We start from the raw sequence: 12975 nt of genomic DNA, 5'->3' as shown, positions 1-12975 counted from the left end.
CCAGCACTGCAGCATCAGCAATACAAGGTAGCAATTACATTCTCTATACAACATTGGGTCATAGCATCAGTGATACCCAGTAGCAATCACATTCCATACAGCACAGTCAAGCCTATGACCAGGAAAAAAGCAGATGGAGAGCCCATTCAGTTTCTTGCCATTTTCTCTTCTCCATGCTAATTCCACTATTAATGCTGTGGTATTTGCTTCCATTAGAACCCAGAGACTGCCATCTCCACACTAAAGGCGGCCTTTTATCAGTCTCTGAAGCTTGCATGTGCCGTGTCCTGCTGGCTAGTGTGAAACCTGTCCTTCCTTCCCACTGCCCTGCATCCATTCCTTTCTCCATGTTGCTTCCTTAATTCATCTCCACCCATGTGTAGCCATTTAACAGAGTTCTGCCCACTGCTCTTTTTTCTTTTCTTTTGATGTTCTCATTTCCCATGTCATGCAAATGGAATTCACTAGAAGCTCTCTGATTCTCTTGGGTGGCTGTGACCCCTTATCTCCTGTCCCTGGGCAAAGGAGTGGGCTAGTCTTTGAAGCTGATAGACTGGCACTATCAAAGCCATTGAGCTGCTGTGAGCAGCCAGTTAGACATAGGGTACAAAGTTCAGGCCACCGAGGTGAGGGCTGGGGCTTGGCATTCACTCTTAATCATTAGCTTTCCTGCCTCAGATGTTTATCCCACCGTCATTTGGCAGTGCCAGGCCTTGCTGCTCTGTGTGCTTGCCTAATGCTTTGCCATGGGACCCACTTTATTTTCCCTTAGTTGCACACCAAGACTTACAATTATCGAATTTGCTAATATGCATGGGTTTTGAGACAGCCTATTTGTATGTTTGAAAGCACAGCCTTTTAGAAGGGGAATGTCCCTGTAGAAAAGATAATTCTGGCTTCGATACCTTTAAAAAGAAAAATATACTGCCTTTGAACAAGGTCTACCTACAGACACATGCACAGGAAGCCTGCTTCTTTAATCTTTTTTGCTAGGGGTAGACTTGGGGCTTAAGATATGGAATCCTGGCTACCTCATCTGTGTTAAGAAGGGCCCTGACTTCATCAGGTGAGAGTGGTAATAACAGTAACAAGTGTGACTATTACTGGCCATAGTTCTGTGTATGGGCTCCATTAAGTGCTTTACATACATAGTCATAATCTTCAAAATAGCTATGCTAATGAAACCTTTATTATATTCACTTAAATATGATGAATCCGAGATCTAGAGGGGTTACTAGGACTTTAGTCTGTAAATTAGACCATAAGTTCATGGTGTGGACGTGGAAAGGAAGGTATATATAAAAGAAGAAAGCAGCTCATAAATAGAGGTGATTAATTCAGGGCTCCTGCCATATCCAGCTTCCCCAAGGCTCAGGGATTAATGTCCTGGCCTGGCTATAACTTCCCACCTGTTTGGAATGCTCTAGGTTAAGCACATTTGGAAGCCACATGAGGAGTAAGCCACAGGGCAGGGCTTACACAGAGACATCGCAGGTGCGCAGACTAATTAATTGTACCTGGTCTCCAGATGCCACAGAATAGATGGGGCTGAGAGTTTGCATGTGGGGAGACAGGAATTCTGCTCTGTAAGTCATCACTCTCCCTCCATTCTATCTCATTCTAATTTCCACTACAGGCAATCTAACTCAAGCTCTTCACTTTACAGAGTGGGGAATAGACTGAGAAGTGGGATAGCCTGTCCAAGGCCCCTGAGGTGCTGAGGGCACAGCTGAATGAGGTCTTAGGTGCCCTGACTTTTCAACCCAGGCCTGGTTGACTTTGGTAGTGTTCAAAATTGCTTCCCAGATGATCCCTTTCTGTTCTGCACAGATCTCAAACCCTTGCTTTGTCTCAGGGTTCTTTCCCATGTTTAGTGGCAGTTCTCACCATGCTGAGTGCAGAGTGAAGGGTCTGTCTGTCTGTCCCATTGCCACTGGACTGTTCACTCTACCATGGTCTGTGGAAGGTGTAAAAGGAGCCCACTTTTTCCTGAAGAAAACTGTTTCTCACCATCAGAGATTTGAGATATGTGCAAATTTCTATTGAGATGCACATACCATCTCTGAACCAGTAACTGACAACCTTCCTCCAAGGCTGTCAATCAAGCCTCTACAGCAGAGTGCCATGACCTTCAAGTGCCTTCCTTTTTGCAGCTGACAGGTGATAGAAGACACTGAGCTTCAAGATATTTTCATGACCCAACATAACAGATGTTTTGACCCACAAAAGTGATCAGTAGCTCAGGGAGAGCTGTGGGCTTCGTTCAAAGTGCAAAATTAGGGAGGGTTCCTTTGCTGTTAGGTTTGTTGCTGAGGTTTATGATTTGGGAGTGCGAGTCTTGTTCAACCTGCTTGCAGACGATGACCCCAGGAGCCAAGCAGAGCCAAAGTGTCCTATAAAAGTCACCTAAGATCTCTGAACCTCAGCACTGTCATCTGTAAAACGAATATTATAGTGCAAACGATTATTTGGGGGAGTTCTTGAAAATGATCTTTTATGTGTCACCACATGTGTGCGGAGGTCAGAGGTCAATTTGTAGGAATTGGTTCTCCCTGCAGGGATGGAATTCAGGTCATCAGGCTTGAGAGCAAGTACCTTTACATACGATCCAATCTCAGCAGTGTGGAGTTTTGTTGTTGTTATTTTTGTTGATTTTTAAATTGTGTCATGGTCACACAGATGATGCCAGGCATATCATGTTAAAAGTCTTCAAGAGTTTAGTTACGATGATAACCATAAGCTGGAGCCACTAATACACCGAGTGTGAGGTTGCATTGTATCCGTTGTACATTTGTTCAATAGACGTAACAGCAATAATAAAGGCTGACATTCAGCGAGGGTCTTACTGCGCTTTCGTCTTCAGAAACCGACACATCCTGGGCTGGCTGCAACCCTTATTAAGATTCCAGCAATATATTTGGAAACTACTTTGGAGAGCTGGTCAACCCTAGCTCTGAGGGTGGGTATGTGTCTGCTCATTCATTTCCTTACCACTGTCTTAAAAGTGTACTTTCCCCATCCTGGTGTGGTAAGGAGACACAGAAAGGTGTGGTAAATAGAATCCAAACACCAGTCCTCCTCGTTCACCCCAGGCCATTTTTCCCTGGAGGAACGAAAATGATTTGTTGTGCTAAAAAATGAAATTGGAACTCATCATAATTTGTATATGTATATGTATATGATGTATATGTAGTATATGTATATATATATATATATATGCAGTCATGTCTCTGTATATACTTTGACTCTTTTAAGTCTTTCTTTGGATGTGACATATCAGCCTGTAGGAGACCATATCAGAACTCTGGGAAAAAAATGGCTTCAGGAGCAGGCCAACAAGGTTGGAAAGACAGACACTCAATTCGGGCTCACCATGCTCCCTTGTGTCCCCCCCCCCCCAGGAGTTCCATCATTACAGATGCACCTGAGGACAGGTGGAGGTGCTGAAACTCTTAAGGTTGAGAGGAAGCACACACTACACTCCATTAAGTAGGTGTGCCCAACCTCTGACATTGTAGCACAGTGTCATCATGTACAAGGCTCATGCTTAAGAACTGTATCATTGAGTTACAAAAAGTTGCAAAACTCCCTCGTGTTTACTGTCTTGTGCTGGAACACGTTCATTATTACACTCAGCCACACATGGCTTGTGTGCTACTGGTCAGACATGCCTGCCCAAGTCTAATGCCCAGACATATGCTAACATGCTAAGAAAAGTATGCTCAGTATCCTGGGCTTTAAATCAACATCCCTCTGTCTCTCTGTCTCTATGTCCGTCTGTCTCTCTCAGCACATGAGTGTGCCATGGTGCCTGTACGGATGTCAGCGGACAATTTGTGGGTGTTGGTTTTAGCTTTCTACCACATGGATCCCAAGGATGAGTCTCAGGTCATCAAACTTAGTGGTGAGCTATCTTGATGGCCTGGGATGGATTTTTAATTATCTTTTTTTTTTTTTTTTTTTTTTTTTTTTTTTTTTTTTTTTTTTTAAATCAGAGAACTGGCATCAAGTAACCAACCCATTTCCACTGAGAAGGTTTCTGGCTTCCATGAGCCAAAGGTAGCCTCCTGAGAAGAGCTTTGGGTCTTACGGTTTCCAGTCTCACTTCTGGTTCTTACTAAAGAGTAGACGTGGGACTTGCAGGAAGTTCTTTCTGACTGTGGCTCTGTCTGGAGCCAGCCTCCCACAGTGGGTGGGTGAGGATGGAAGGATGCTGTGTCCACACGTGACATCAGCTCTCACAGGGGTCCTGTGTGGTCCATCATGCTGGTTTTCTACCTAGATCCTCACTTTCTGTTGTCAGAACTATGTTGCCAATTCCATCGTTCTCATACTACTTCAAAATATTCATCCGTTACTTGTCTTTCCATGGACAGATGGGGCGTGTCTTCCTCTTGCTCATTGTCTTTAACCCATCCAAATCCTCTCCATTCTAAGCTTCATTTGACTTTCACTGTCAGAGCTCAGAGCCCTGAGCCCCGTAGTCTCTCATATGTCTCACCGTTATGGCACCTCTGGCTCTCTACCTCCATTGTGTTTCTCTACTTTGTGACTAAAATATGTAACTGCTTTTGTCATTGCCTACAGAGTAACATCTAACCTCAACATGGCCAGTGTTAGGGATTGACCACCCGAGCTGTCTCCCCAGGCCCATGAGTTCAGTTTTAATCATACAAAAAAAAAAAAAAAAAAAAAAAAAAAAAAAAAGAAAGAAACTATACATCAACCTCGGGGAAAACCCCACCATGCTTGATGCTCCTCCCCTTCTCAGGCTCATGAGTGTCTCTTGGGACTTTGAACGGGCAGCTGTTGTGGGCACAATAACTTGGCTTTGTTTCATCTGCATCCAAGTAAATTAGAGAAGTCATCCTGCCTCCACCCACTCTCCACAGAGCTGTAAGTAAGAATCAGGATGAAAAAAAAATGATGCTTTTTTTTTTTTAATCAAAACATACTATTAAAGGGGCTTTGCAGGCCTGGCAGGACACAGGGCTTGCAGAGTTATCAAAGAGCAGATAAGGCCATTGGACAAAAAAGCAGAGGTTGGGCACAAGCTGTTTCCTCTGATAAATGGCTCACCACCTGGGACAGGCCAGAGGGCAGTGATCCCGTCAGAGTGAAGCTGGGTAAAGGATCTGGGGAAGTTAGTGGACCTGAGGGTCACGTTCAGTTGGAGAGAAAGTAGCTTTAGAGCCCCGTTTGTTTCATGTTTCACAAAGGGTTATGTAGCATGGGGGAACGGAACTACATGGCCAAAAAATTTCCCTAGAGGAAAGTCTGCCTGCTGTATGAGAGGCTTCTGTTAGCAAGCTTCCTCTCCGTGTGGGTGCTAGCTGTGGCAGGTAGGTCCCGCCTCCTACTGCACAGCAATTCCCAAGTCTAGCTGCGTGTCAGATGTTCTTAGGGCGTCTTAAGGAAATACCAGCCCCAAGGCACCCCATCCAGCCCCAGCTGAACTAGAATTTCAGACATATATTTTGGAGATCAATGTTTTAAAATATAAATAGGCAGCAATTAAAGGAAGAGCCACCACCTAGGAGAAAACATTTCCAAAGCTCCGCGTGTAAAGCCAGGTGTGACTGCTTGCACTTTTAATCCCAACCCTTTGGGATGCAAAGACAGGTAGCTCTGTGAGTTCAAGGCCAGCCTAGTCTGCATCATGAGTTCCAGGCCTGTCAAGGCTATATAATAAATCTCTGTCTCAACAAAACAAAATCACACGTTTAATGAAACATTTGCATCTAGAATATATAGGAAAAAAATTGAGACAAGGCTTCATGTAATAACGTACACTGGCCTTGACCAGGAAATCCTGCAATCAAAAGGAGACCAAATAGTGCTGTCCCCTTGAACCTTTAAAACTGTAAACTAGCCAACCATTTCACTTTCTTTATACATTAGCTAGATTCTGGCATTTAGTTACAATAATGAAATCAGAATATTAGAAATACTATATATTACAGCAGGTACCTACAATAGAGTTTGACACAAAACAACTTATTTAGCGCTGTGTGCTGGGCATTGTACTAGGGATTTGGTAGGTATCTCACTTGGATCTCACAGCAACAAAGAAGATATTTTTAGTTCCTCAATGGGGAAACTAAGGCTCAGAGAAGTTACAATGTTTGTCTCAAGTCTCCCAGCTAGTTAGTAGTTTAACCAGGTTCCAAATAAGCTCAGCCTTACTGGTTACATACCACTTCAGATTTCACACATAGGTCCCTGTCTGACGTCACTTCCTGCCTTTAACCACACTTTGTTAGTATTTTTATTCTGGTATTTCTCCGACTTCATTGAAATCTGCAGTTTCCAGTGATCTACCACTTTTCCGTTTTTACTTATTTCTGTTAGCTTACAAAACAGTGGGCGTGGCTGTGACACTTCTACGAAATGAGAAGCCATCCTGCCTTCACCCACTCTCCACAGAGCTGTAGGTAAGAATCAGGATGAAAAAAGAAATGATGCTCTTTATCAAAAACATATTATTAAAGGGGCTTTGCAGGACACAAGGCCTGCGGAATTATCAAAGAGCAGATAAGGCCATTGGTCACTCCCGCCCCTCTCCCCGCATTCTGCGCATGCACAGTTTGCTTCTTCTGCGCAAGCGCCCATCATCTCATTGATGTTTCCTCTCTGCTTGGGACAAGCTAAATTCTGTTGTTCCAACATCCTCTGTACTCCATTCTTATCACCCAGCAGTAACTACTGCTGGAGATAAACATACAAGGTAGAGACTGGGCTTCCTGGTGTTGAGCAGGCTTTTGATTACAACCATGAAAGGAGGAGAGACAAGTATTAACAAGGGTGGGGATGGAAAGGAACCGGACTATTGTGGTGTAGAGAAGCAGGGAAAGGTTGGTTAAACTCTAAGTGATGGGATGAGAGGGGGAGGGGAATGAGATGGGAGATAGCGGAGAGGACATTTTCGATCAAAGAGCACAGCAGTGCTAGACCTGGTTGGAGAGACCCACTGTAAATCTGGTAATATCGGCACAAACTATTTTGGTTTTGGCTGTGGCTGACGCTCTGAGGATTGTGGTTGGCCTCAGCAGGGATGAGTCAGTCACTGAACGAGGAGGGATGCTATGGATGGGACCATCTGGAGAGACGGGAAGAGGCAGGCATTTGTCTTCTGGAGCCCGGTGCAGTGGTGAGGACAAGCTGCTGAGTGGTGGCTGTGGTGGAGCCGAGCCAGGAGTAGGCTGGGGAATGCTTAACGACCGACTCCATGGCAAACACCAACGGCAGAAACAGAAGTCCCACCTCAGCTGACTTCAGCCTACCAACTTGATTTCCCAGTAAAGTTGGAAAGAGGCGTGGCCTACCAGGGCTGCAAACACGCAAACGCTGGTGCAAACTGGCTCCAACACATTACTGGCTGGGTGAACTCTGAGCTCTCCGTCTCAGCAATGGAGAAGCAGATGTTATATAGTGCTGTGAACACTGAGGCTGGACTCAGTGCTCCCAGAATGCAATGGCTTTCATATGAAGGATGATTTGCACACAGCAATCACTTCAGTCTGGGGACTGTGGCCAACTAGACTGGGGTCTGGGAAAATTGTACAGTACTCATTAACTGGAAGGCACCTTAGGTGTCTGTTCTATGCTCCCGTGTCACCTGGGAAGAGTTTAAGGAGAGATAGTCTACATTGTGTTGGTTTATGGGCGTGTCCATGGGGGTTGTCTTTATTAAGTTATCTGATGTGGGAAGACCCAGCCCACGATGGGTGTACAGCATTTCCTTGATAGAGGGTCCTGGACTGTTGAAGACTAGAGAAGACCAACCTATCTGAGCACTACCCAGCAGACAGGTGGGCATCAATGCTTCAGCCTTTTCCTGCTCCTTTCTATGGCCAGCTGTTTCAAGCTTCTGTCACTGTGACTTAACCCACGGGGCTGGACTGTGAACTGAGATAAGCCTGCTTCTACCTTGAGTCACTTCTGGTTAACATATTCTATTACAGCATAATAAACTAGGCTATCCCCTTTAGCAAGATGCTGTCTCTTCTGCCATCTCTAGTCAGATCTATAATGATAATCCTTTTAGAACCATAAGTCTGGGATGAGAAATTTCTGTCAATAAAATTTGGGAAGAATTGCAATCACCTTACTAGTTTCAAGTAGCCAGATAATTTGTTCATGTGGGAAATTCATTTCAGTTTAAAGGGACAGAAGTCCTTTAGTCTGCATAAGCCCGGTTTATTAGAGTTTTCATGCAGAAGAAAGGGTGATTCCAGGACAGGGGATTCCGTAGAGCTGACGGTGAGGATGGGTTCCAGTGGATCTTTTCTTACTAAATGAAAAGGGTCAGATAAGAGCCAGTATACGTGTGAGTTTGTAGCGTATCTTGCTCCCTTATAGATGGAGACCAAATATTACTATTTAATGGGGAATAAGAGTGCTGTAGGGCTTCTCTTGTGATGCTGTGCACAAGTCACGGAACTCCTGTTCTCTGTGAGAACTGCTGCACCTGCAACAGTTGGCAAGCTCAGATACTGCCAGGACATTGGCTGACACAGCTGCTGCTCCAGGCCCAGCAAAATCTCATGTCTTTGTGCCATGATGTCACACCAGGAATCAGGGTGTTCTCTTCCTCCCTTTCTCCTCTTCTTTCTCCTCCCTTCCTCTTCTTCCTTCTCTCCCTTCTTCACTCCCTCCCTCCCTTCCTCCCTCATTTCTTTCCCTTGTTTCTCTTTCTTTCTTTTTTCTTTCTTTCTCTCTCTTCCTCCCTTCCTTCCTTTTCCCCTTCCTTCCTTCCTCCCTTCCTTCCTTCCTTCCTTCCTTCTTCCTTCCTTCTTGTTGTCTGTTGACCTAACTCTGACACTCTGGGAAGATACTATGGCCCACAGCTCTAGAGAAAAAGAAGGAAAGGAAGAAAAGCAATTGGAGAACTGCCCCACAAATCACCAACATGTAGGTCTCGTCATCCTGCTTTTGAACAAGTTGTTTGGCCCTGGGTCAGGGGAGAGCTACTGAACTCCCTGTAGGTGATGGGTTCCCTGAGGCTGCTGAGGCAGGCAGTGTTTTATCTCAATAGCATCACTAAAGCTCCGTGCTTGGCTTCCTTCTCCCTGCCTCCCATTGCCAGCTTGAGGCTCATCAAATCCCAGTGATGTCAGAGCAATTGACTTGCTGTCTTGCTCTGCACAGTCTTTGCTACTATTCAGTACTAGCTGTGTGTTCTGTTTCTCCCCCTAGGAGACCCAACTCATCTTCCAAGGAAAGGGAGAGTTAAAACAGAAACAGAGTAATGTAAGGGAATTTCCCCTAGCTATTTGATAAAGACAACAGGAAGCTAATCACTGGGGGAAGATATGGAGGAGGGATCTTCCAGGCAGAATAGGAGGGGAAGTGGAGAAGAAAAGGGTCAGAGGAGACAGAGATGGAGAAAGAAGGAAAAGGAGGGAGAAGGAGATAAAGATGAACCAGAACCATGTGGCCTGAGAGAGTCGAAAGTAGCTAGGGATTTCATAGATGGGCAGTAGAGCAGGGTCGGGTGTATTTGCCCAATCTAGGTGTGCAGCTTGAGTTTATATCAGTTGAGTTTTGTGTTCATCGAGTAGGCATTTTGGGGTTGGATATTTATCCTTATAAATTTGGCTGGCATATTGTGAGTCTCTAGAGTTCTCATTTCACGGGGGTAAGGGGATCTGAGTGAGTAGTAGCTGGCTTTCTGCAGGACAGCCACAGGGGGTGGATGGCCTGGGAAGTGCAAGCAGGCCAGAGGTCAGCTTAGCAAGAGGAGGTAGCTTGGGAGTGGGTTTTTGACTGGAGCAGCTTGGCAGCAGGCTGGCTGGCCGGTGGGATCCAGGGCAAGATGGCCGCTTGGAGCTGGCCACGGGGGTGGGTGAGATCGCTGATGTGTGGTTTATTTCTTAAAACCTATACGCTACAGAGTAGCTAGAACACAGCAGAGAGTGAGGAGCTGGGAGAGCAGAAGGGCGGGGACCAGAATAGTTGCTTGTATTGAAAAACCACAGAAAATGGAAGCTAGGAGACCAAAAAGCAGACTAGCCACTCCACTGGCCCCAGGTACAGCTCATCACTAACTATTCTAAAAAGCGATGGGGAGATGGCGCAGAGGGAAGGGTGTCTGCCGATCACACTGTCAGCATGGGTTCCCCGGACCCGTGGTGGCGGGACAGAGCTGAGTCATACAAGTTGTCCTCTGGCCTCCACACAGAGGCTGTGGTGTATGCTCCCACAACACATAAAATAAATAAAACTAGTAATAAATACTCTACCAGAGCGGGATGAGGAGCAACCAGGGCAGTGAATAAGCTCGCCGTGGAGCCCCTTCCCTGCACACCTACCTGATAATATAGATGCGACAGCAGCAATGATGAAGGACACGATGACCCCAGGTCCTGCCATCTCCTTGGCCACCAGGCCGGACACCACATACATGCCAGTGCCCACGCAGCTGCCGACTCCAAGAGAGATGAGGTCTACAGTGGTGAGTACCTGGGCTAGCTTGGTACCATGCGCCGAGGTGGCCCCAGTTCCCTCCAGCATGGACTCTACCGGTTTGGTACGCAGGATCCGAGAGTGCATTGCATACCAGGCAGCCCCCCACTGTACCCGCCGGGGGTCCAGTGAGGCTAGAAAGCCACTCATCATTAACAGTAGGGTTGCAGTGAAGGTTTGCTGATAGAAAAGGACTATGGGAGTCTTAGTGGACAATGCTGGAACTCATGGGGCAATTAGTGCGTGTCCTTTTAAGAAAGGTCCAGTGGGAGTCACAGCAGCCTGGTCTTGGGCATGAACATCTGCAAGAGAAACACGAGAAAAAAGGTAAGAATTGTGGGAACAGACCATGACCTGGAGACGCATTTGGCATTCCACCACGAACAGGAACAAGACTGTCCTTGGTGTTTATAATGTGTTCTCCTTTCTGAGTTCCCTTCCAGTCCTGTGTCTCACAATCATCTCAGAGCCTGGCTTATTCCAGTGCTGGGCGTAGGGCATTGTCTTTCTCTGTACTTCAGTCTTAGCAGTTCAGGAGCTGATAAGAAGGGGGTTCTGAGGAGACTGGTGTGCCCCTCTGTAAATTCCAACCGTTCTTCAAGGAATTTGATTTTCTCTAGGAATCTCATGCTGAGAGAAGGAAAGGTTTGGGGCCCTGGTGTCAGCTTCAGGGAGAGTGTATCTACTAGAAACATATTTCACACAGTTCTGAGGACTTGTCAGAGCACCTTGCAGGAGAGACTGAGGACAGATGATGATGTTGGGACCACACATCGATGAGGGCTGCTTAGCTATACGTGTCTTTAAAATAGTCCCGTGGCTTAGCTCTAAATATCTTTTCTTTTTTCTTTTTTTAAAGATTTATTTATTTATTTATTTATTTATATGATGAGTACACCGTAGCTGTCTTCAGACACACCAGAAGAGGGCATCAGATCTTCACAACACATGGTTGTGAGCCACCATGTAGTTGCTGGGAATTGAACTCAGGACCTCTGGAAGAGCAGTCAGTGCTCTTAACCTCTGAGCCGTCTCACCAGCCCCAGCTCTAAATATCTTTAAACAGCCCCCTGTTCAACCCCAAATCTCATGTCAGGACCATGAAGATGGGCTTGGAAGAGGGGCTCACTCAACCCTTTGCTTCTCATCCCAGCGTCGCCATATTGAATAAATCCGCCTTTCTGGTGTAACTATTAGCTTGTCTCTTTCGCTTGTCCATTGTGTTCCTGGCTTTTCTATTGCTGTGATAGGCTATCCTGACAAAAGAAACCCAAGCTTTGGTTTTTGGTTCCAGAGGGGGAAAGTCCATCACGGTGGGAAGGTTTGGCATCAGTCAGGGAAAGCATGTCAGCTGGAAACTGGTTGAGCACACTTTCAGTCACAGACAGGAAGCTGACAGGGAATCACCTGACAGGAAGTAGGGGGAGGCTATAACATCTCAGAGCCTATTGATGTACTTCCTCTAGCAAGGCTCCACCTCCTACAAGTTCCATAATCCTCCCACATAGTACCACCAGCTAAGAATCAAATGCTTAAGTACATGAGCCTATGAGGGACATTTCTCACCCAAGCCATCATACCTGTGGAGGACAGGTAGACAAACCTAGTTCATTAGGGCTGCCAGGACCTAGGCTCTGACTCTACAACTCCAGTAATAAAGTCATCTGCTTAGTGTTAGTGTATGTCAGAGCATGTGCGTAAGGGGCTGAGGACAATAACTAGGTCAAATGAAGCACTCAGCTGCCTCAACTCCTACTTACTTCTTGGCTCTGGCACGATGTGACGTGAGGCTTTTTTTTGTGTGAATACTATATTCTCATTTGTAAAAAAACAATAGAACATAAAATTAGATCTAAGCTTCTTCAGAGGGGCCATAGGCATGCCACCCATGGGGCTGTTTTGAATTTGGCTTTCAAATAAAACAGAAAATGTTTTGTGTGCTTTGGAGGGTTATATGGGGAAGAATTCTGCTGACATTTAGGGCGGGGGGGGTATGGCTAACCGTGGAAATACACAGGATGGTGTCATATATCTCTAGAAGATGTCACATGGTGTTTTTGAATATAAGCGTCTTGGCAATGGTGATCTGAGCCTTAAGAGTGAACTTAAAAGTCTGCTCGATGCATCAGCATGAAGATAACTTGGATGGTCTTAAAATATAAGGATGTGGAAACTTCCAGGAAAGTAATTCTAGAATAAGTTAAATGGGGGTCGTAATTTGCTATGTTTGGAACTTAAGGGGACTGTTCACCATCTGAGGAGACTGAGGTTCCCATGCAGGGCTGCTCATGGCGTCATGACACTCACATGCAGCCCTTCTAAGAGCTGGCAGGTGAGAATGAGCATATCCTCAGCAGGTGTTTGCTCAATGTGTAGCTTAGCTACTCTGGTCATCTTGACACAAATTGGGTCATCTGGGAAGAGGCCACCGTAATGGGGAAGATGCCTCCATTAGATCGGGCTGTAGGCAAGTCTGCAGGCATTTTCTTCATTGATGTTTGATGCAGG

General features: G+C 45.8%; 1 protein-coding gene across 1 annotated transcript in view; it reads right to left on the bottom strand.

The window, feature by feature from the left end:
* The window catches only part of Slc7a14 (solute carrier family 7 member 14), a 104178-nt gene that overhangs the window by 39403 nt on the left and 51800 nt on the right, over window positions 1-12975 (bottom strand). The window contains exon 2 of the mRNA XM_034501371.2: window positions 10314-10769. Within this exon, the coding sequence (XP_034357262.1) occupies window positions 10314-10620 (307 nt within the window). The 5' untranslated portion in view covers window positions 10621-10769. The remainder of the gene's footprint in view (window positions 1-10313; window positions 10770-12975) is intronic.

The sequence above is a fragment of the Arvicanthis niloticus genome, chromosome 4 (assembly GCF_011762505.2).
Source record: "Arvicanthis niloticus isolate mArvNil1 chromosome 4, mArvNil1.pat.X, whole genome shotgun sequence".
In the NCBI taxonomy this organism is placed as follows: Eukaryota; Metazoa; Chordata; class Mammalia; order Rodentia; family Muridae; genus Arvicanthis; species Arvicanthis niloticus.
The sequence above is the reverse complement of the archived record's forward strand: the minus strand, read 5'-3'. Positions and strand labels throughout refer to the sequence as shown.